The sequence below is a fragment of the Helianthus annuus genome, chromosome 5, assembly GCF_002127325.2.
Source record: "Helianthus annuus cultivar XRQ/B chromosome 5, HanXRQr2.0-SUNRISE, whole genome shotgun sequence".
Taxonomy (NCBI): Eukaryota; Viridiplantae; Streptophyta; class Magnoliopsida; order Asterales; family Asteraceae; genus Helianthus; species Helianthus annuus.
Genome location: NC_035437.2, coordinates 152,960,023 through 152,980,367, shown reverse-complemented (window position 1 = coordinate 152,980,367; position 20,345 = coordinate 152,960,023). Strand labels below are relative to the sequence as shown.

The window sequence follows — 20,345 nt, the reverse complement described above, 5'->3', positions numbered from 1 at the left end:
TTTACCTAAAAGGCAATAGACTAAAAACACTTCAAAAATGTGTTTTCTAAAATGCAATGGCCAGAAGACACATAAAAATGTCTTATTTCTAAAACGCAATGGCCTAAAAACATAAAAGAAAATGTTCTTTCTAAAACGCAATGGACTGAAAATACATAAAAATGTGTTCTACCTAAAACGCAATGGACTAAAAACACTTCAAAAATGTGTTTTTCTAAAACGCAACGGACCAAAAAACACTTAAAAATGTCTTTTTTCTAAAACGTAATGGCCTAAAAACACAAAAGAAAGTGTTCTCTCTAAAACGCATTGAACCAGGGTATGTTTTGTCTGTGAATTGTCTGAACCAGGAAGCAAGCAGGAGAGCAAAAACTGTCTACGAATTTTTGTCTACAAAACGAGGCAATTTTTATTAAAGCAATTTAATCAAAACACAAAAGAAAGTGTTCTCTCTGTCCCTTGGACCCTGCTCCCAGGGGCGCTGCCCCCAGACCTCCGCCAAGATTACGTTGTAAAACGCAATTACTCAATTCAAAAACCCAGATCATAAAAATGCAATTCAAAAAATTCTTACATAGATCGAAGCCGATTTCTTCAGATTTCTTCACCGATTGACGAAATTTGAATGTTATAAACACTTATCAGCAATCGAATCGAACGAATCGAGTGATTCACTTCAAAATCACAGGAAAAAAATGAGATATTGTATGAAATTCAACTGGGTTTCTTCAAAAAAGTTGAAGAACACGTTGATTGGGTGTTTAATCATTGATTGGTGACGAAAATCGCACTATAACGTAGTGATTATTGATATAAAAAGTAAAGAAAAGGTAAGATTGTGGGTTTTGAAAATGGTGGGTTTTAAAGTTACAGAGAGAAGAAGGGAGAAGATTGTATAAAATTGACTAAAATACCCTTTCTTTTTGTTTTAAATTTTGTCACATGTGATAATCCTATTGCTTCTTATCCTTTCTAACCAAAATAAACTTCCTATTTAATCTCTCAAATAATGTTAAAGGAATACAAAAATGAACTCTAGCAAATCGTTTCATCAAAAGATAAAACACGTGTAAAATTGACGCTATCGGGATTTAGCCTTTGAAATTTAGTTTGTTGAATATCATATGGAAAATAAAAAGATAGAGACATCCATAAAATATGGAAAAGATCAAATAGAAAGTTTATTTTGGCTAGGAAGGATAGGATAGTGGTGAGCAAAATTAGGTCCGGACCGAAAAGAACCGATAACCGAACCGATATTGTACCTAACCCGACCCGAACCTAGGCATGTCGGTCTCTTTGTCGGTTCTGATTTTCAGGTTGTAATCGGGTCGAGTCGGTTCCGGGTAGTTTACACTTGAAAACCCGACCTAGGAATTGGAACCGATTTTATATAATGACCAAAGCAGATTAATAATTGGGCTTAGGCCCAATACCGAATGAATGATTAAAACATATGCAGCCAAACGTAACTTTATACTTCATATACCTAATAATCTTATAACAACTTATAGAAACTTATGCATAACAGTATTAGACGATCTTTGATTCATTCATCAAGCTAGGGTTGTCCCTTGACAAGGTAAGCAATACATATCATTAAGTTTATCATGTTTTGTAAAAATTTAATTCCATGAAATTGTATTGTTGTTTATATTTTTTAGATGGTTCGAAATCGAAATTCAGTGAATACGAATGTTTGGGAGGAGTTTGATAAGCTTGTTGATGAGGATGGTAATGCTAAGGCAAGATGCAAGCACTGCGCGGTGGTTGTCGCTGCAGACAAGGTTAAAAACGGAATAGCGGCAATGCTAAAACATATTAAAAGATGTCGAGAACGACCTGGTACATGTTCAAGCCAACATAATGACAATTAGCGAGTGCGGTTACGGCTGAAGATGGAAAAGAATCCAAAGACGAAGGCTTTATTTTTTGTTTGACTATGTTTTATTGTGTACTTGAATCAATGCATTTGATTCGGTTTCGAATAAGTTTTGAATTCTATGACATCGCATTTCAGTGGTTTATATCCTAAATCCTAGTTTTAAACTTGATTCAATTAATTACTCGGTGACATTTCTGTAACTCTGTAACATTGCACCCCGATTACAAAGATCAAACATGAAAATGTTAAAACTAAAATAATTTAACCAAGTTCTATATCATAACATACCCCTTCTATGTCAAATATGAAATATTAAAACCAACTGATAAGTGATAAAACTAAAACCAAAGATCGAAATTATTTTTAAAAGATATAATAAAACTAAAACCAACTCATAAGTGATAAGTTTGTGAAAATAAAAGATATATTAAAACAATTTGTTTTAAACAAAGATTGCATATTCTTTTTGAAAATAAAAGATATACAAATGCAAAATTGGTTTCCTAATCCTATACTCATGCAAGATTTGATCGATGTTATTTTTGAAAATAAAAGATAGAGTATGCACAATGCCACAATTGGTATCCTATTTTAAAACAAATCCCATCCCTATTGCAACATGCATAATAAAAAACGCGAATAATACCTAATAATCAGAGTTCACGTTTGAGCATCCTACATTTGTTCCAGTGACAGTGACAGAACATAAGTTTTCCGTTTTCGTGTCAGGTACCCTTCTTGTCGTCCACTTTGTTGAAATTTGTATACAAAAAAAAAAACAGTGTCAGGCATCATATATACATACATGTATTGAGTTGACAGAATAATAACTTCAATTTTGATGAATTCGAGTTTTGATCAATTTAGTTACAGCATGTATGTATATTTTGGAAAAGTAATTTTTTTGATAAATTTAGTTTTGATCGTGTGTTGTGTAATTTTTTTTGTAACTTCAAAAACGAGTTTTGATCAATTTAGTTTTGATCGTGTGTTGTGTAATTTTTTTTGTAACTTCAAAAAGGAGTACAATTTAGTAGTTTTGGATGATATTTGTTACAGCATGTATGTATTTTTTGGAAAAGTAAGCTTTGAAAGCAAAAGTAGAAGATATGGTCAATGTAATTATTTTTCTTTTTACATAAATTCATGATTTGTGATACTGGAATGATGGATGCATAATTTGAATTATGTTGTAATAACTTTGAATTATGCATATTACATGACATACATGCGTTTACCTATTTGATTGTATGTTTTATGAGAAAATTTAGATGGATTCATCAAATGTCGACATCGAGAATGTATCAAGCGACGACTCTCGCGGAGACGGAAGAGGAAAGAGGAAGTCACGGCATGTCGAAAAAGAAACTGCAACAAAGAAAATTAAAACCACGACGACGAAGAAAACGACAGGGTCTAAAACATCAGGAAAATCTAATGTTTGGATTGATTTTGAGAAGTATAAAGATGAGGACGGAAACCAACGGGCAAGATGCAAGCATTGCTCGAAAGATTTGGCTGTAGACCCGTATAAAAATGGCACATCGGCGTTGAGTAAACACAGTAGGAGATGCGAAAAACATCCGGATTTTTTAAAAAACCAAAGCAATATTTTCTTGAAAAAAGGCGATGATGGCGAGGGCGGTAGTGGTGATGTCAAGGCATGGAAGTATTGTGCGAAAGCAAGTAGAAGAGCCATAGCGGAGATGGTTTTAATAGACGAGGTCCCGTTTTCAACTGTTGAGCATCAGGGATTTAGAAGGGTTATAGAAAGTTTCAATCCGCATTTTAAGATGCCTAGTCGGTTTACGATTGCGAGAGATATTGGGGAAATATTTTTAGAGGAGAAGGGGAAATTGAAGTCATTTTTTGAAAAGAATAGCACACGGGTGTGTCTAACCACAGACACGTGGACTTCAAGCCAGCGGGTTAACTATATGTGTGTTACAGCTCATTTTATAGATGACAATTGGGTGTTACACAAAAGGATCATCAACTTCAAGCAAATATTCAGCCACAAAGGAAACGAGATAGGTAGGTCCCTTATTCAATGTTTAAAAGAATGGGACATTGAAAATGTGCTGACCATTACATTAGATAATGCGTCAGCTAATGAGTTGCCATACAGTTTCTAAAAACTAGGTTAAACAACCTCTTGTTCGACGGGAGATACTTGCACATCCGATGTATGGCACACATAATCAATCTGATTGTGAAGGACGGCTTACATGATGGGTCAACATGCATAGATCGTACCAGAGATGCAATTCGCTATATTAGAATGTTTCCTTAGCGAATAGACATTTTTAAAAAATGTGTAAAGGCGGAAAAGATCGAAAGCAAAGCGTTAATAGGTATAGATGTGGCTACAAGATGGAACTCGACTTGGGAAATGTTAGAGAAGGCAGAAAAATTTGAGAAGGCGTTTAACAGATATGATCTGGATGACCAAAATTATAAAAATGATTTGGGTGATGATACTCCTAGAGTTACTGACTAGAGCTACGCGAGACAATTGGCAAGTGTGTTAGAATTGTTTCAGCGTAAAACTGCCAACGCTTCTGCTACAAAAACAGTTACCGTTAATTTATTTTTTAGCGAGGTTATGGATATAGACAAGCATTTAAGGAAGATGAAAGACGGAGCTGACTTGGAAGGTAAACTTATGGGTGCTAAGATGCACCAGAAGTTCGACAAGTACTGGAGAAATCTACCTACTGGCAGATCTTTGAATTACATTTTGTATTTTGCTGCAATTTTAGATCCTAGGTTAAAGGTTCGTGTTATTCAATTTGGATTTGAGAGAATATTCAGGGCTGAAAAAACAGATGAAGAGACAGAAGATGACTTGAAGAAACGAGTTAAAATTGTAGTTACAAGTATAAAGGACGAATTGAAGCTTTTGTATGAGCATTATGCATCAAGTAGTGGAAAACAAGGTTCAGATAAAGTTTCACCAAGTCAGGAGAACTTTGAATCATCAGTACAAGGAGAGAGTGATTTTTTTGCAGAATTTAAAGCGGATGGCGGTTCTACGTCTTATGTAACCAAGTCAGAACTTGAGAGGTACCTAGACGACGAAAAGGAGGCCCATTACAAGGGATTTGATATTCTGGGTTGGTGGAAGGCTGCATCTTCAAAATACCTTGTATTAGCAAAAATGGCGAAAGGTATGTTTACTAATAATTAGTGGTTTATTTATATCACTTATAATAATACGTTAGTGTTAATTTGATTTTCTTCCTATTACTATAGACATATTGGCTATCCCGGTTTCTAGTGTTGCTTCTGAGGAGGCGTTTAGTACAGGCGGAAGAGTAGTCGATACTTATCGAACTTCTTTATCAACTCTGATTGTCGAGGCATTAATATGTACAGAGGATTGGATCCGTGCATCAATTAAAAAGAAAATCTACATCGAAGATTCCGTAGAGTTTGATGATATTGGAAAAGGTAAATTTGACATACATCGATACACATCCTTAGTTTGTTATTTACGTTGAATTTATCATTATTTATTTATTTTTTTCATGCAGAAATTTATGATAAAGTGGAACCGGATCACATGAACATCGATGTCGATTAGCGGATGGCTGGAGATGGATACGGATAAAGGAGAAAGGACTTAAAGTAGTATCGTTTTCAGTTCGTTTGCTTTGGATATGTTGGATTTGTTTGGGTTTCTTACATTTGTTCTGGATTATGTTTGAACTTCTTAATACTTTATGAATTTTTGGAAGTTTAATCTATGAATTTTGGGTTACAAGGTTTATTTATTCTATGTTTAGCAATGAAATTCATCAAAAACAACTTTAGGTTTCATATTTTCATCAAATTTTTCACTCGGACATTCTATCGAACACTTGGTGTGCATAGGTATTAATAAGTGTTAATAGACCTTAGATTCAAGCATAAACACACCATCAACTATAAACCATCAAATAACTGCAAATTCCTATAATTTTTTCAGATTTTACAACAACCATGTTATACTAGATGATCAAAAATTTAACATTTGCAATAAGATTAACTAACAAAATAATGGGCTGAAATGGAACTACGATTCAAAGGAACTAACCAATATTCGGCTGAAATGGAACTAGGATTCAACTGGGAATGTACAGTGAATGAAGTCAAAGGGAATGTACAGTGAATGCATACTTGAAGTTCATATTTCAGCCGCTAAAATAAACCATCAAATAACATTATTGTCGGGTCGGTTCTTTACCCGAATACCGAGATACCCGACATACCATATAACCGGAACCGATTACATAATATAGGGTATCATATCGGGTAGTGATTTAATGTCTTATCGGGTATCGGGTCGGGTCGGTTATTCTTCGGGTCGGGTCGGGTAGTTGCTTTTGCTCACCCCTAGGATAGGAAGCAATAGGATTAGGACATGTGGCAAAATTTAAAATAAAGAGGAATGGTATTTTAGTCAATCTTATCCTTTCTTCTTCCTTTTCAAAACCCAGTAACTTCAAAACCCACCATTTTCAAAGCCCACCATCTTCAACCATTTCTTCACTTTCTATCTCAATAATCACTACATTATAGTGCGATTTTCGTCACCAATCAATGATTCAAACACCCGATCAACATGTTCTTCAGCTTTTTTTGAAGAAAACCCAGTTTAATTTCATAGAAAATCTCGTTTTTCGGTGATTTTGAAGATAATCACTCGATCCGTTCGATTCAAGCGCTGATAAGTGTTGCAATCATTCAAAATTCGTCAATTGTTGAAGAAATCACTTCGATCCATGTAAGAAATTCTTTAATTTCATTTTTACGATCTGGGTTTTTGATTTAGTCATTGCGTTTTACGATCTTGGCGGGGGTCCGGGGGCAGCGCCCCTGTAGCGGGGTCCTAGGGGCGGCAGCCCCTGGCTGTAATAAAAATGCATCAGAAAAATTAATTTTCTGTAAATTGCCTCTGGAAACTGCATTCGTAAACTGCATTGGTTCAGACAGTTCACAACACAAACAATTCACAGCACAGGCAAAACTATTGTCATGGTTCAATGCGTTTTAGAGAGAACAATTTCTTTGGTGTTTTTAGGCAATTGCGTTTTAGAACTAAAACATTTTTATGTGTTTTCTGGCCATTGCGTTTTAGAAAAGCACATTCTTGGAGTGTTTTTGGTGCATTGCGTATAGGTAAAACACTTTTTTAGGTGTTTTCAGTCCATTGCGTTTTACAGAGAACACTTTCTTTTGTTTTTTAGACAATTGCGTTTTAGAATGAGTCATTTTTAAGTGTTTTCTGGCCATTGCGTTTTACAAATAAGACATTTCTTTGTGTTTTTGGTGCATTACGTTTTAGGTAAAACACTTTTTATGTGTTTTCAGTCCATTGCGTTTTACATAGAACACTTTCTTTTGTTTTTTAGGCAATTGCGTTTTAGAATGAGTCATTTTTAAGTATTTTCTGGCCATTGCGTTTTACAAATAAGACATTTCTTTGTGTTTTTTGTGCATTGCGTTTTAGGTAAAACATTTTTTTATGTGTTTTCAGTCCATTGCATTTTAGAAAACATATATTTTAAGTGTTTTCTGGCCATTGCGTTTTAGAAATAAGACATTTGTTTGTGTTTTTGGTGCATTGCGTTTTAGGTAAAACACATATGTGTTTTTAGTCCATTGCGTTTTAGAAAGTACATTTTCTTTTGAGTTTTTAGGCTATTACGTTTTAGAAATAAGACATTTTTTTGTGTTTTCTGGCCATTGCGTTTTATAAATAAGACATTTCTTTGTGTTTTTTGTGCATTGCGTTTTAGAAAAATGTCATTTTTTATGTTTTTTTTTCATTGCGTTTTACGTAACTGTGGGTTTTTCTATTGCGTTTTACGCAACTGGGTTTTTAATTTTTTTTTTTTGAAAATATAGCAATAATTTACTCGTTTTAAAGATAAAAACGCTCGTTTTTTTGGTGCAATTTTTATAAAAAAAAATAATGTCGTATGAAAGAGTTATTAACGTTTAAAAAATGGGGGGGGGAATTGAAGGAGAGAGAAACTATTGGCTTGGATTGACTAGAATGCCCTAAACAAACTCACGCACCTCTTTTCTTCCCTTCAATTTCCATCATTTAATCTTAGCCCTTGATTAACTAAATGAATAGTCAAGATCACTTCCTAACCAAATAAACTTCCTATTATATCTTTACCCCATAAAATAATAAATTGGATTAGTAATTATGTTTACCTAATAAGGATGCCAAATGGATTAATGGAAATTGAATTGGTAGATGGGCTTTGACTTTAGAAATTGGGCCGGATCATGAAAAAAATACATAAGAACTCTTCATTAAGTTCATTTATTAATCGAGTAAACTCTAATTTTAGTCTATATGGTTTATTATAAACTAATATTAAAGACCCACGAGTTGTAACAGATTAGTAAATAGTAATCTTATACGTAATTTAAGTAAACCCTTAGGACTATCCGCAATAGCGAATCTAGAAAATCTTCGTAGCGGTAACGTTTTATATAAAAAAAAAAAAAAAAAAAAAAAAAAAAAAAAAAACCGGTAACGAAATCGAAAAAATATCAAATTTTTCCAAAATTTACACTACCGCCGAAGCGTCAAGCGGTAGCGGAAGCTACCCCTTCCCCTAAGGTAGGTCCGCCCCTGACTATCCGTGTAAAACACTAAGCCATATATCTTTTCATGGTTATTTGTTCTACCTTTTTAATATCTATTGAAAATCATTCACTTAAAATTCATATACCTTTAGAAATACAGAGAAGTGAGAGAACTAAAAAAGAACACTGTGAACATGGGAGAAAATCATACCCAAATTGGAAGCATTTCTTTAAAAAAAACACCATTCTGATCGAAGTTCCCAATTAAGAAGTAAAGATTGTTGAGCGACAAAAAACATACATACCAATAAAGCCGCTACATTGATAAACAGTTCAGTTCCGGAACATTATTTGTGATTCAAACTCTGATTCCAAGTAAAATGTTTTTCAAATTTTGCAACTTAACCTTTAATAAACAAATGATAATGAAACTAGTCTAGACATAAAAAGAACCATCACCTATCAACCATAATCATGAATAAAAGAATCATGTAACACCAACTATGTCCATTCATTTTCTTTCTATACAGAAATTCACTTTACAAGTTGGCTTCTTGAATGCAACAGATTCAACAAGACCTCGTTTCGAGTGATACCACGTCCCCATTCTTCTCCTGTGATGTTGCAGCAGATTGTTCTATCGTGTTTGTTTCTTCAAGAGACATCATCAAATCCTGTAGCTGCACACATGTAAAGGTAACATGTTAGTAGCAATTTCATTAAAACTACCCATTCCAATCCGTTAACCAATTTTTACCTGGGCCTCCAGTTCTTGTATCTTTTGATCTTTGAGCCTTAAAGCCTCTTTCTCCCTGCATATTACCCAAAATAATTTCAATGACAAAATGGTACCTTTCATTTTAATTATAAAATTTGTAATACTAAAATTAATAAACAAGAGTTATTATTGCTCGTAAAAAAAAACCTAAACTGTGTTGTACCTTTCTTGAGTTTTTATAATAATGCCTTCCCATATCTCCTTGTTTCTCAAAAGATTTTCATTAATCTACAATTTCAACACCAAAAAATAAATAAATAACAATAATAATAATAATAGTAAAAATACTGAAAAGGTACGCTTACCTCATCTAGAAACTTCTTCTCTTTGAGACCTTTATCAAGTTTGGCTTGCAATTTTTGCAATTTTGTATTCTTCTTTAGAGATTCCTTTACAGAGTCTGAAATATCCCTCTCGTTTTGTTCTTCAAATTCCTGGAGTAACGATTCATAATACTGCCCAAAAAAAAAAAAAAAACAAATCACCATATGAGCTGCTAAACGATAAAAATGAAATAATGAATTTACTATAGGTGCCGATTAAACTTACTAGCTTCTGATCTTCAAGTTGGGTGGTTAGGAGCTCATTATACTCGCTGACAATCTGAAAGAAAAACAAGAGTGAGCTCATAATTTTTTACTACAACATTTGTTAACTTTACCAACAAAGACGGTAAAATGGGTGGGTCAGGTAACCAGTTTGAGTCACACAGGTAATTTTGGTACATGTCAGGTCAAGTTGACCGGAAACCCTACATGTTAGAAAACTTTAAATTTGTTATAAATAACTAGTGTGTCAAATAAGATTAAAAAATGATATTATATTATTACGAGTAAAATGCCATTTTCGTCGCTGAGGTTTGGCCAGTTTTGCGACTTTCATTCAAATGTTTGTTTTTTCCGCATCAGATCCAAAAAGTTTAAAATCTTGCCATTTTCACCCGGTTTGTTAACTCCATCCATTTTTCTCCGTTAAGCCAAGGGTATTTCTGTCTTTTTTGTTAACTTAAATGGCAATTCGGTCTTTTTCACTTTATGTAAAAAGACCGAATACCCCTACAAAAGACCAAATTGCCCTTTAAGTTACCAAAAAAGATGAAAATACCCGACTTAACGGAGAAAAATGGATGGAGTTAACGAGCCGGATGAAAATAGCAAGATTTCAAACCTTTTGAATCCAGATGCGAAAAAACAAACCTTTGGATGAAAGTCGCCAATCTGGCCAAACCTCAGGGATGAATATAGCAGTTTACTCTACTATTAATATTATTCTAACAAAAATCGATTTTTTTATGAAAACAGTTTAAAGTCTTATCCGTCAAATATAAACTTTGGGCCACTTTGCCCCCTTCAACCTGTTTCCTTTTCAGCTAACTATTTTTATTTTCCAGTTTGACCCATTAGAGATCAACATAACCCGAAACCATCGATTCACATGTGAATAGTCGAAATTCCCTATACAAGTAAAAGAAAAAACATTACGGATTCAACTCGACTGTTCAAAAGGGCCTCGCTAAATCCAGGATCGGTGCCACATCCACAATCGTCAAAATGCTCGGTATGATGATTCAACTCTACCAGCTTTCCATCTGTTTTAGATTGAATTAAACGGTGAACGTAATTATCTCCAACGTAGTCCCAAACACGTTGTGTTTCCAGTTCGAGGGAGTAACAATGTTGTGTTTCTTTCCAGTGTTTAATAGCATGCCCTTCTTTATACCTACACCAAAATCACCCGATCAAACCATGTTCGGATCAAAACAAGTATGTTTTAGCACGGGTCAAATTGGTCAGTTCCAGTTGACCCTTAAAAGCAACTATAAATGGTCACCTCCCACAGCCAACAAAGCCACAAAGAAGACATATCCAGACATTTTCAGAGGTTTGGCAAATCAAACATTTTGACTTTTCAGGCTGCTGTTGACAATAACGACACACCTGAAATAAAATTAAAGCCAGATGATGATTAAATAATCCAATTACAAAACATTCTAAAAGTGATAGAACTGTATTATAGTCATGGTTTTAAAAATCCCGACTAGCCTCCGACTAGTCGCCGATTAATCACTAGTCAGAGGTTCGCCAAGTAATTTTTATATAATCGGTCAATTAATCAGTAGGCAGTCAACAGTGGTCAAATCCAGTCCTAATTGGCCAAAAAACGGTGGCAGTCTAGCGATTCTGGCCAAATTCCAGCAGGATTCTTCTGGCAATTAATCATATCTATTTGAAAGAAAATATGGGTCGAAGAAGGTGTTAAAACATCAAACATGTCTACTTAAAAAAACATATAAAAGTGTGTGTATATACATATAAAACTGAAAACTACATAAAAAACCCAATCCGATTAATCCCTATTAATCACTGGTAGGTACCCCACCGGCTGACTAGCGCCTAGTGATTCTTACAACACTGATTGTAGTTATATAAATATGAACAATGAAAGTAACATGATTATTATGTTCAACTGATTTGTGTTAAGTAAGAAAGAAACAGTTAATAGGCTTGTTATGACAGGACAAACAATATAACACAGAAGGAATGTATATCAATATACTTACAGGGCACGAAGAATCGGTCCACTTTGAAATACATGAGCAATGGAATGAGTGATTGCACATTGTCGTCAAAATTCCACTCATATCTTGATCCAATCTCTCTACACAAAAAGATGTAAAATAATTCGTAAAACTTCATGCAGACAAAAACGGTGTTGGGTAAGTCAACACTTCAAGATTTTTCTTTTAGATTATCTACACCAGTATATTAAAGTTATTAATGTCTTGTGAAACATGAATAAACCGCTATTTAAAGACGTAATTGGTTTGATATTTCTAAACATTGGACTCTCAACCAACACTTCTTGTGATCAACGCTAAAACATGTTCATACATACACGTATATATATTGTGTATAAATGTATAATCAGAATTACCAAGACAGACTGGACATGAGGGCTGCTCTGTGCTTGCAAGGGAAGTTTGTGTGTGTTCGATTAGGCGTGTATATTGCACATCAACGGTGAAAAGCACACGACATGACTCTGTCTGGATTCAAACACAACAATTAACAAAGATATCAGAATAATAAAACTTTATTTACAACACATAAATACACAATGCTCGGATAAACTATGGTTACTGAAAAAGAGAAACCTCAAGAGATGAGAAGCGCCTTCCATTAAAATGCTTATGAAAAGCATCCGTTGAGTTTTGGTCATCAAACGTTACCAAAATACTATACCGGTTCTCCATTCCATCATTCCTAAATCCCAAGACATAAAAGATTAACAAATTCATCTCATTAAAGATTCACTACTTAAGTACTAATTATTAGTTTATTACTAACAGTTATAGACACCAAACCTGACAACACGCATCTCCAATACATGATGAATAAAGGAGCCACAAAACTGGCAGAAATCAGCATAGGTCATGTGATTTGGCACCCCAAGTACACAAATAAGAGGACTTCTTCCAACCTAAATAGCATCAAAAAATATATCATTATCTGATCACTAATTATGATTAGTGAAAGAGGATATATGTAACTTTTAACTACTGTTTCTAGTTGGTTAAGTATCATGTAAGTATATGGACAACGGTAATGATCAAGATCAGTTATTAGTGTCCGCCTGTCCGGTATCATGTGTTTTTGGTTATTATTCTACTCCTTACTTTATGATCTGCTTTCTATCGCTACACTATCTGTCAAAAGTATTCGTGATTCTGATGCTGGAGCATCCAATAACCTTAAAATTTAAATCTAAATGTTCATTATCTTCTCATTTGCTTGTTATATCTTCTAATTTACAGTTATCTATAGAGTTATTGAACTAATTAAATACATTATTAGTTAACTTGATTAGTTTTAAAGAATTTAGAACAACATCTAGGTTTTGAGCCATTTGATTCTGTTGATGCGTCAGATTCCGTTTATTAATATTAATACTATCAACAGTAACTGTCAATTGATTAAATCAAACACCATAAACATCACTAGTATAACAATAAGTGCAAATAAAACCCTAACTTACAAAATTTAACAAACCGTTAATAATAATAATAATAACAGTGAAAGAGATGATGATGATGATAACTTACAGGTAAATTGGAAGAAGACGAAACGGCGTCGTCGAGAAAGAGATGCATGACGCCTCTGGTCTCTTCGATTCTAGGGTTTCCAGAAGAGAAAGGAAAAGCCTGAGTGACGTAAGCATTAGACGAGGAGGTGGAGGAGTCGCCGGCGTCGGTGGTGATCGGAAGTTTACTGATGGAGGACGGCCGGAAGTAGTCGTCGGCGACAGTTGATGCGTGAATCGCCACCGTGCTTGCTAAAGTCGCTTCCGACATTTTCTTCCTGGTTACGTTTGTGGGTGGTTGAGGCTTTTGTGTAACTGATCAGGGTTCAATTCTTGGTATTAGACAAAATTTGGTGTAATATATAAGAATCAACTACTATATATGGGTGAGAAACCTTGGAGAACAACCCTAATCTATTTTAGGCATTGATAACCATAATAATAATACATTTATAATACTCTCCCTTGGTTATCAACTTCATACGCTTTGGAAATGCTGTCTCATTAAAAACTTTGCTAGGAAAACTCAATGGGACAAAACCATAGCTAGGGGAAAAAGAGTGCAGTGCGTATTGTCTCTTGTCTCGTTAAAAACCTTACTAAGAAAACCCAATAGGACAAAACTTAGTCAAGGGAAAAAGAGTGCAACTTGAACAAGTCTCCCCCTCATTTTAACATGTATCCTTTAAGTGTGTCCATCTTCCTTGAAAGTTGATCAAAGCTTTTGTAGCATATGATTTGTCGCTCGATCCCTTAATGTGCAATTATTTATGTTGAGCAATGTTGTATAATCTTCTAACGAGACTTTAGGTGCCTCCTTTCAAAAAATATCATATGTCCACGACTGTGTTTTGTTACATTCCTGCATCTACAAGACTAACCAAGCTTGTTTTGATGGGTTAGTAAAATATAATCAAATATCATTCATACCTGAAATATTTGTTTTAACTCATTTGAATGTCTCCTCGGTTGACAATGGCTATATCATGACAATAAGTTCAAATGAAATATACTATAATCATTCATAGTTAGCAAAACATATTAATGCACATATGCATTTAACAATAGTACTTCTAGAATGAGAATGACTACTTTGGTAGGAGACGATAATAGTCACTGCTTATAACAAGTGACTGTGACTGGATAACCTTTAACATACATTAATGTTAAGCTTTGTCCATACTAAAATAAGGGGCGGACCCAAGCCCAGCCTAAGGTGGGCGGGCGCACCCCCGGGGAAAAATAAATTTAGTGCTAAGTTCCGTCGAAAATCTCGTCCGCGCCCCTTGGAATTTTTCGTCCGCACCCCTTAGAATTTTTTACCGCACCCCTTGAAATTTTTCGTCCGCACCCCTTAGGTAAAAAGTGTTATCAATTTATATTTTAATTTTTTTAGTAAACTCTTATTTAAAAAAAAATACTACCTAAATTATATAACTTTTAATACCTAACTAAATAAACCAAAATACCTATACATTTACACATTTTAATTCCTAACTAGCTAGCCCACTAGGTCTTAGCCCATTAACCAAACCCAACAATATTTCAAACTTTAATAAAATAATTAAAGCCCAAAACCTTTAGAAATTCTCTCCCGCTCTCTCTCTCTTGCGTCCCTGCACTGCCAACGAACAACATCACCCAGCGACAACAGTGCAGCAGCCGGCGACCACCGTAATCAGCCACCATACCACCGTCGTTCGACACCAAATCTAACCGGAATCCGAACACGGGTAAGTTTCTTTGTTATTTTGATGATTTTGGTTGATATTATAGGAGAAAAAGGGTAATAAACTTGCTAAATAGGTTTGAAATTTTGCGTGTTTTGATGTTGTTTATGGTTGTTTAGATGATTTTTATGGTGATTATGTTGTTTATATATTTTTAGGGTGATTACAACTTACGTTATGATTTCTAGGGCTTGAATAGTTGAAAATTAAAATTGAAATATTATGTTATGGAGCGATGAACTTATGTTATATAGAGAAAGAACTGCTTAAGAAATTAGCTTGTAGATGATGTTTTGGATAGATTTCAAAAAATGAAAACCCGTAGGGCGTCGACGTTTTAATTATGTTTGTAACAAGGTTTAACATGTTTTTTATGATTATATAAAATTAGTTTGATGTCCGTTTGTTTTACATGATCCGACCCGATATGAACCGATTTTTTTACTTATATACCTAGGGCCTAAAATTTTTAAAAATGTTCCGCACCCCATAAAAAAATTTCTGGCTCCGCCACTGACTAAAATACCCCAACATCTTCAAGATGTAGTTTAATTTATGGATAAAATTATAATTATACAAATACTCAAACTACAAGTCGAGCCATAACCACACCGCCTCAAGGTCTTTCAAAAATCTCCCTCCAAAAGCTCGATAGTTTCTCTCAATGATGCCTAGACATCATCACTGTAAACTGCGATTATAGTGAACTTTTAAGAGAAGAATTTTGATAAACGTATGGATAATTATCAAACTTATCCCTTTTTATCTGAATATCTCGAGTTGTACAACACTCGACTTGAGTATTTTAGTCCATACATATTTTGTCAACTTCATATAGTAGGTTCTTGAGGTTTTGATATCAATGCTTCTAGCATTATCAATTCATGAGTGAATTCTTTCCATCTTATCCAAATATGCATTCACTCTTTAGGAGTTTTGCTACACAACTGTGCTCATTTAACACATAGAATTCTATATTATATGCAAAGATGTCATGCATACTTGCTTTTATTTCCAAAAATCCATTTTGTACCATGCTTGTACATTGTTTATTGAGATATCACAATCATCGGTTACACGTTTTCTATGTATGTTTATTGGTGCACAAGTATTATATCGTTAAGATGTTACAATTCACCTTTAGGGCACTCATTTGCTTTAGGAAACTCATCATGAGTTCAATCGTATTTCAATATGAATTTATATACACCGATCATATTGTTCTCGAGAACTTAATTTACATGATTTTGATAATTTAGAATCCTTCAAGGATTTTCATGTAAACTTTCAGTATCAAAATGATACATAACATTTCTAATACGCATGTCAGTTGTGACAACCCGAATTCCCAAGGTTTTCGTGACACTTGAGTTGTATCGTTACTATTTGAGTCCAAATTTCTTTAACCATTTGAGTCCAAATTTCTAACACTGTTAAAATTATTCTGTTAACTTTGATTAAATGACCAAATTACCCTTTTAATTAAAAACCATTTTATTATTAAATATATATATATATATATATATATATATATATATATATATTCTCTGCATCTATCCAGATCATAGCCAAATTTCAGAACTTTCTCTCTCTCTACCTAAACCATCTCCATCCCACCACCACACCTCCACCATCAACACCACCGTCACCACCGCACCTCCACCGTCACCACTACACCGTCACCACCACAACACCCACCACCGCTGCACCTCCACAACACCCACCACCGCCGCACATACACACCATCCTCCTCATCTCCGCCCACCTCATCTTCGCCGCCGACAACTCCGGCGACGTAAAGTCAGAATGAAACAGTTAAGAGAGAGATTCAGAGAGAGTGAGAGTCGGAACAGAAAGACGATCGGAGAAGGTGACCTTTTTGAAAGAAAGAATCAGAATGAATAAGACGTTGCATGTACCCATCTTCTCACATACAATTTCGATCATCTAAAACAGTGCTTGAGCAAACCAGGTGAGATTACTAAGCAGCTGCTCTGTACGCATGTCTCAACGTACCATTGGAGGCTCATCTTTTTATTCTTGTTTCCAAAATATGCTTTGCCCCTTTTCATCTAAACCCTAATTTTCTATTTTTCTTTTCAAGTTTGTAGTTGTGTTCAACTATGTTTCCTGTACTAACATGTTAGTTTCAAATAGAATTTTTTTTAACCTATTTGATAAAGAACCTCTAAACTTCTGTTGCACCTTTTGCTACATAGACCGTGAAGTTTTTTTAACTACATGAATTAGTGTTCATAGTTTTGAAGAATTCGAAGATGAAGCAATCTTATTTGGATTTTGCTGTAAATTTGAGGATTGTTGAGGCTTATCGGTAGGTAGGGGTGAGCAAATTAACCACCATAACCGATAACCGAACCATAACCGACATAACCAAACCACTAATAACCGACAATCAATATAACCAATGGTTATGGTTATGAAACTTTGTATAACCGCTCAATCGGTTATGGTTATGGTTATGAAGCTTTGGTTAACCGAATATAACCGAAACCGAACCGAAGTTGTGATGTTAACTTTATATAATAGATTCGTGTTTTACAAAACCATATAGAGGGTTTTTACAAAGATAAAAGTATGTTAGTAACAAAATGATCTTGATATAGATGTCATTTATTTTGATAAAGAACTAAGGTGTTATGGCCATAATTGTTTTTGTTTGAGAATTACCTTATTATAATGAACTCTAAATCGGTAGTTTAACTAAAAAGTTTAGTCTTCGCTATCATATAAAATAGGCTAAGCTAAGTTTAAATCGTGCACAACCCTATTTATTTCAAACCTTGATTGGTTACTTAACCGAAATTAACAAAAACCGAACCATAACCGACTTCATAACCGATTAACCATAACCGAAGTTTGGTTATGGTTATGGTTACCAAAACTCCATAACCGAACTAGCGGTTATGGTTATGGATAATACATGTATTTTCGTATTTGTATTTGTATATCTTGCCAAGTAACGGCGTCGTATTTCGGTATATTGTTCTAAATAAAATATGTTAATATATTCCCAATATATTTTTCTCAAAACCATGTATTTCAAGTCTCACTTAAATATACTTAAATCATTTGTCTAAAATATCCTAATTCTCAAAAATATATATATTTTTCCCAAAAATATTATATTTTACCTCATCAATCTTCCAAAATAATATTCTACCAAAAATATACGTATAAGAGTCTTCTTCCGAAAAACTACGTAAGTTACGTTTTAGTGTTTCGTATTATAACAATACTTGTGTAACTTATATTATTTATTTTGCGAAAGCTTCGGTACTATTTTGGAGTCGTAATCTCGTGATACCATAAGTTATATTATTTTTACCCTAAAAAAATAATATAACTAGTTTACAAAACAAGCAAATATTCACACAAGAGTTTTAGTATAAAATATATATTCTAAATATATATTTATTAAGTTTTATTTACGAAAGTCAACCTCCGAGACTTTGTGTTTTTGTAATAAAAAAAATCATGGCGAACTTTATTTTTGAAAACAAGTTAAAAATATATTTGTAAATATTTGTTAGAAAAATATTTCTAAGTGTTATATTTCTAGAAAAAATTCGTCAGAGTTTCCTCTGTAAATGGAAGTGTCCATGCTTTTAGCATATCATTTTCTTTTGAAAAATTAATCAACAATCATCAATCAACATTATTTAATCACTAATCTTGACAAAATAAGACTAAATCATAAACTCATGAACTTGAAAGTTTTGTAAAAATTTGTAGTAAATCACTAGCACATTTAGTAGGTCTTGTTATCTTTAAAAATAACATTAGTTTCTTGAAAACTTTATTTTTAAAGAAGTTGAAGTTTAACAACTTCTAGTCATAATTTACAAAAATACTTATTTGTTAAGTTTCATTGTTACACAAGTGTTTACACACTTGTTTGTTTACCAAAAATGCTTCTAGTTCATAAAATATCCGGGTTTTAACAAAACTAGTATCTTTCGCTTGGTTCTTCCGAAAAACCACTTGTAGATCTTTAGATCTACAAGTTTACAACTTCATTTTACAAGAAAACTTATGTTTATTCAAGTTCAAGGCTTATGAATGGATGGATAGATCATCTTTCAATTTTCTAACTTTTACATCCTACTAGTTCATGCTCTTAAACATGAACTAGTATGTCTAGATGTTGATCCATCTTGTTTCTACTAACAAACAACATCAAATAATCACAACTACACAAGATCTAAAAGATTTACACACATATCTTCTCTTTATCCACCCTTTATCACTTTATGTTTAAGACTTGTTCATGTTCTTTAGTGTTTCTTAATTTTTCACCATTAACTCATCTATTAACCACCAAAAACAAGATTAAGATGATGATTAGAAGCACTTACTACTAGCACAAGGCTAGGGAAGAAACAAGGCGTAAAAGCGGTAGATAAAAGAAAACTAGAGTGGTTCTTGAACTTCCGAGTGCACCAAGCTTGTTTGTTGAACCTCTTGCACCTTTGTATGTATGGAAATGGCTTGAAAATGGCTTGAAGGTGGTGGTAGTGTGGTGGAGGGTGGTGGTCGTGAATGATGGAGGAGGAAGGAGAAGCTTTGTTGTTTGATGGGTGTTGAAGTGAGAAGGTGATTGCCTTATGAGTTTATTTGTAAACCAACTTACTTCTTTGTCCAACATGTAATATGATACTAATCCTCCAACATGTACAATTAAAATATTCAAAGAAAGTAAGGGTGGGTCACCCTTGTGGTAACCGTAGATGGGGGGGGGGGGTATAGGGGGTTGGGTTGCGATGGAACTAGTTACCACTTAGTTAGGACTTCTAATGTTTAGTTTGGATACAATTATGTGTTATTTAATATAAAGGGTGTTAGGGTGTTCGGGGACCCTAACTAGCTCAGGAAAGTAAAAACAATGTGTTTGGCAATATTTTTATGTTCCAGGTAAAGTCTGGTTGTTCGGTTGGATATTGATCCGTTAAAGTGCTAAATAAAGCTTTAAAGTGTCTTTTATATTGTTTTAGTAACACATTAAATTCCCAACACTTTGGAAAGTGTCTAGGACTATTTTGCCAAGTTTTTACACTTTACTAGCATTGTTAAATGCTGAATTTTTGTATTTAGTGCAGAATTCTGCACTTAAAGTATGTTTTAGGCACTTCTGGTCACTATAACTATCACCTAGCGACGCAGTTTTAAGATCCTCACCTCCCTACACTCCCTACTAGTGTAGTATTCCATTCCTGGCACATACTAGCCTCAAAAATATTGTCTGTATTGTGCTGGCATTGTC

The 20,345-nt window shown here is 34.0% G+C and overlaps 1 protein-coding gene across 1 annotated transcript; it reads right to left on the bottom strand.

Moving 5' to 3' along the window:
* Positions 1-8,817: 8,817 nt before the first annotated feature.
* LOC110940512 (BRAP2 RING ZnF UBP domain-containing protein 2) lies at positions 8,818-13,687 on the bottom strand. The gene is made up of 12 exons (XM_022182045.2): positions 13,357-13,687; positions 12,619-12,734; positions 12,409-12,517; positions 12,189-12,300; positions 11,815-11,912; positions 11,085-11,191; positions 10,736-10,973; positions 9,804-9,857; positions 9,560-9,709; positions 9,418-9,482; positions 9,234-9,288; positions 8,818-9,156 (listed from the first exon to the last, which is right to left on the bottom strand). Exons 1-12 carry the CDS (start codon positions 13,603-13,605, stop codon positions 9,046-9,048), a joined length of 1,464 nt encoding a protein of 487 aa, XP_022037737.1. The 5' UTR covers positions 13,606-13,687; the 3' UTR covers positions 8,818-9,045.
* Between the last annotated feature and the right edge of the window lie 6,658 nt (positions 13,688-20,345).

Bases quoted from the DNA above. Each gene is read 5' to 3' on its own strand.
- LOC110940512 (XM_022182045.2), bottom strand. From the start codon at position 13,605: ATGTCGGAAGCGACTTTAGCAAGCACGGTGGCGATTCACGCATCAACT. The intron at 12,735-13,356 runs GTAAGTTATCAT...GATGCTATTTAG, and splicing joins CGTCTTCTTCCAATTTACCT to GTTGGAAGAAGTCCTCTTAT. The intron at 9,483-9,559 runs GTAAGCGTACCT...TTGAAATTGTAG, and splicing joins AGAAGAAGTTTCTAGATGAG to ATTAATGAAAATCTTTTGAG.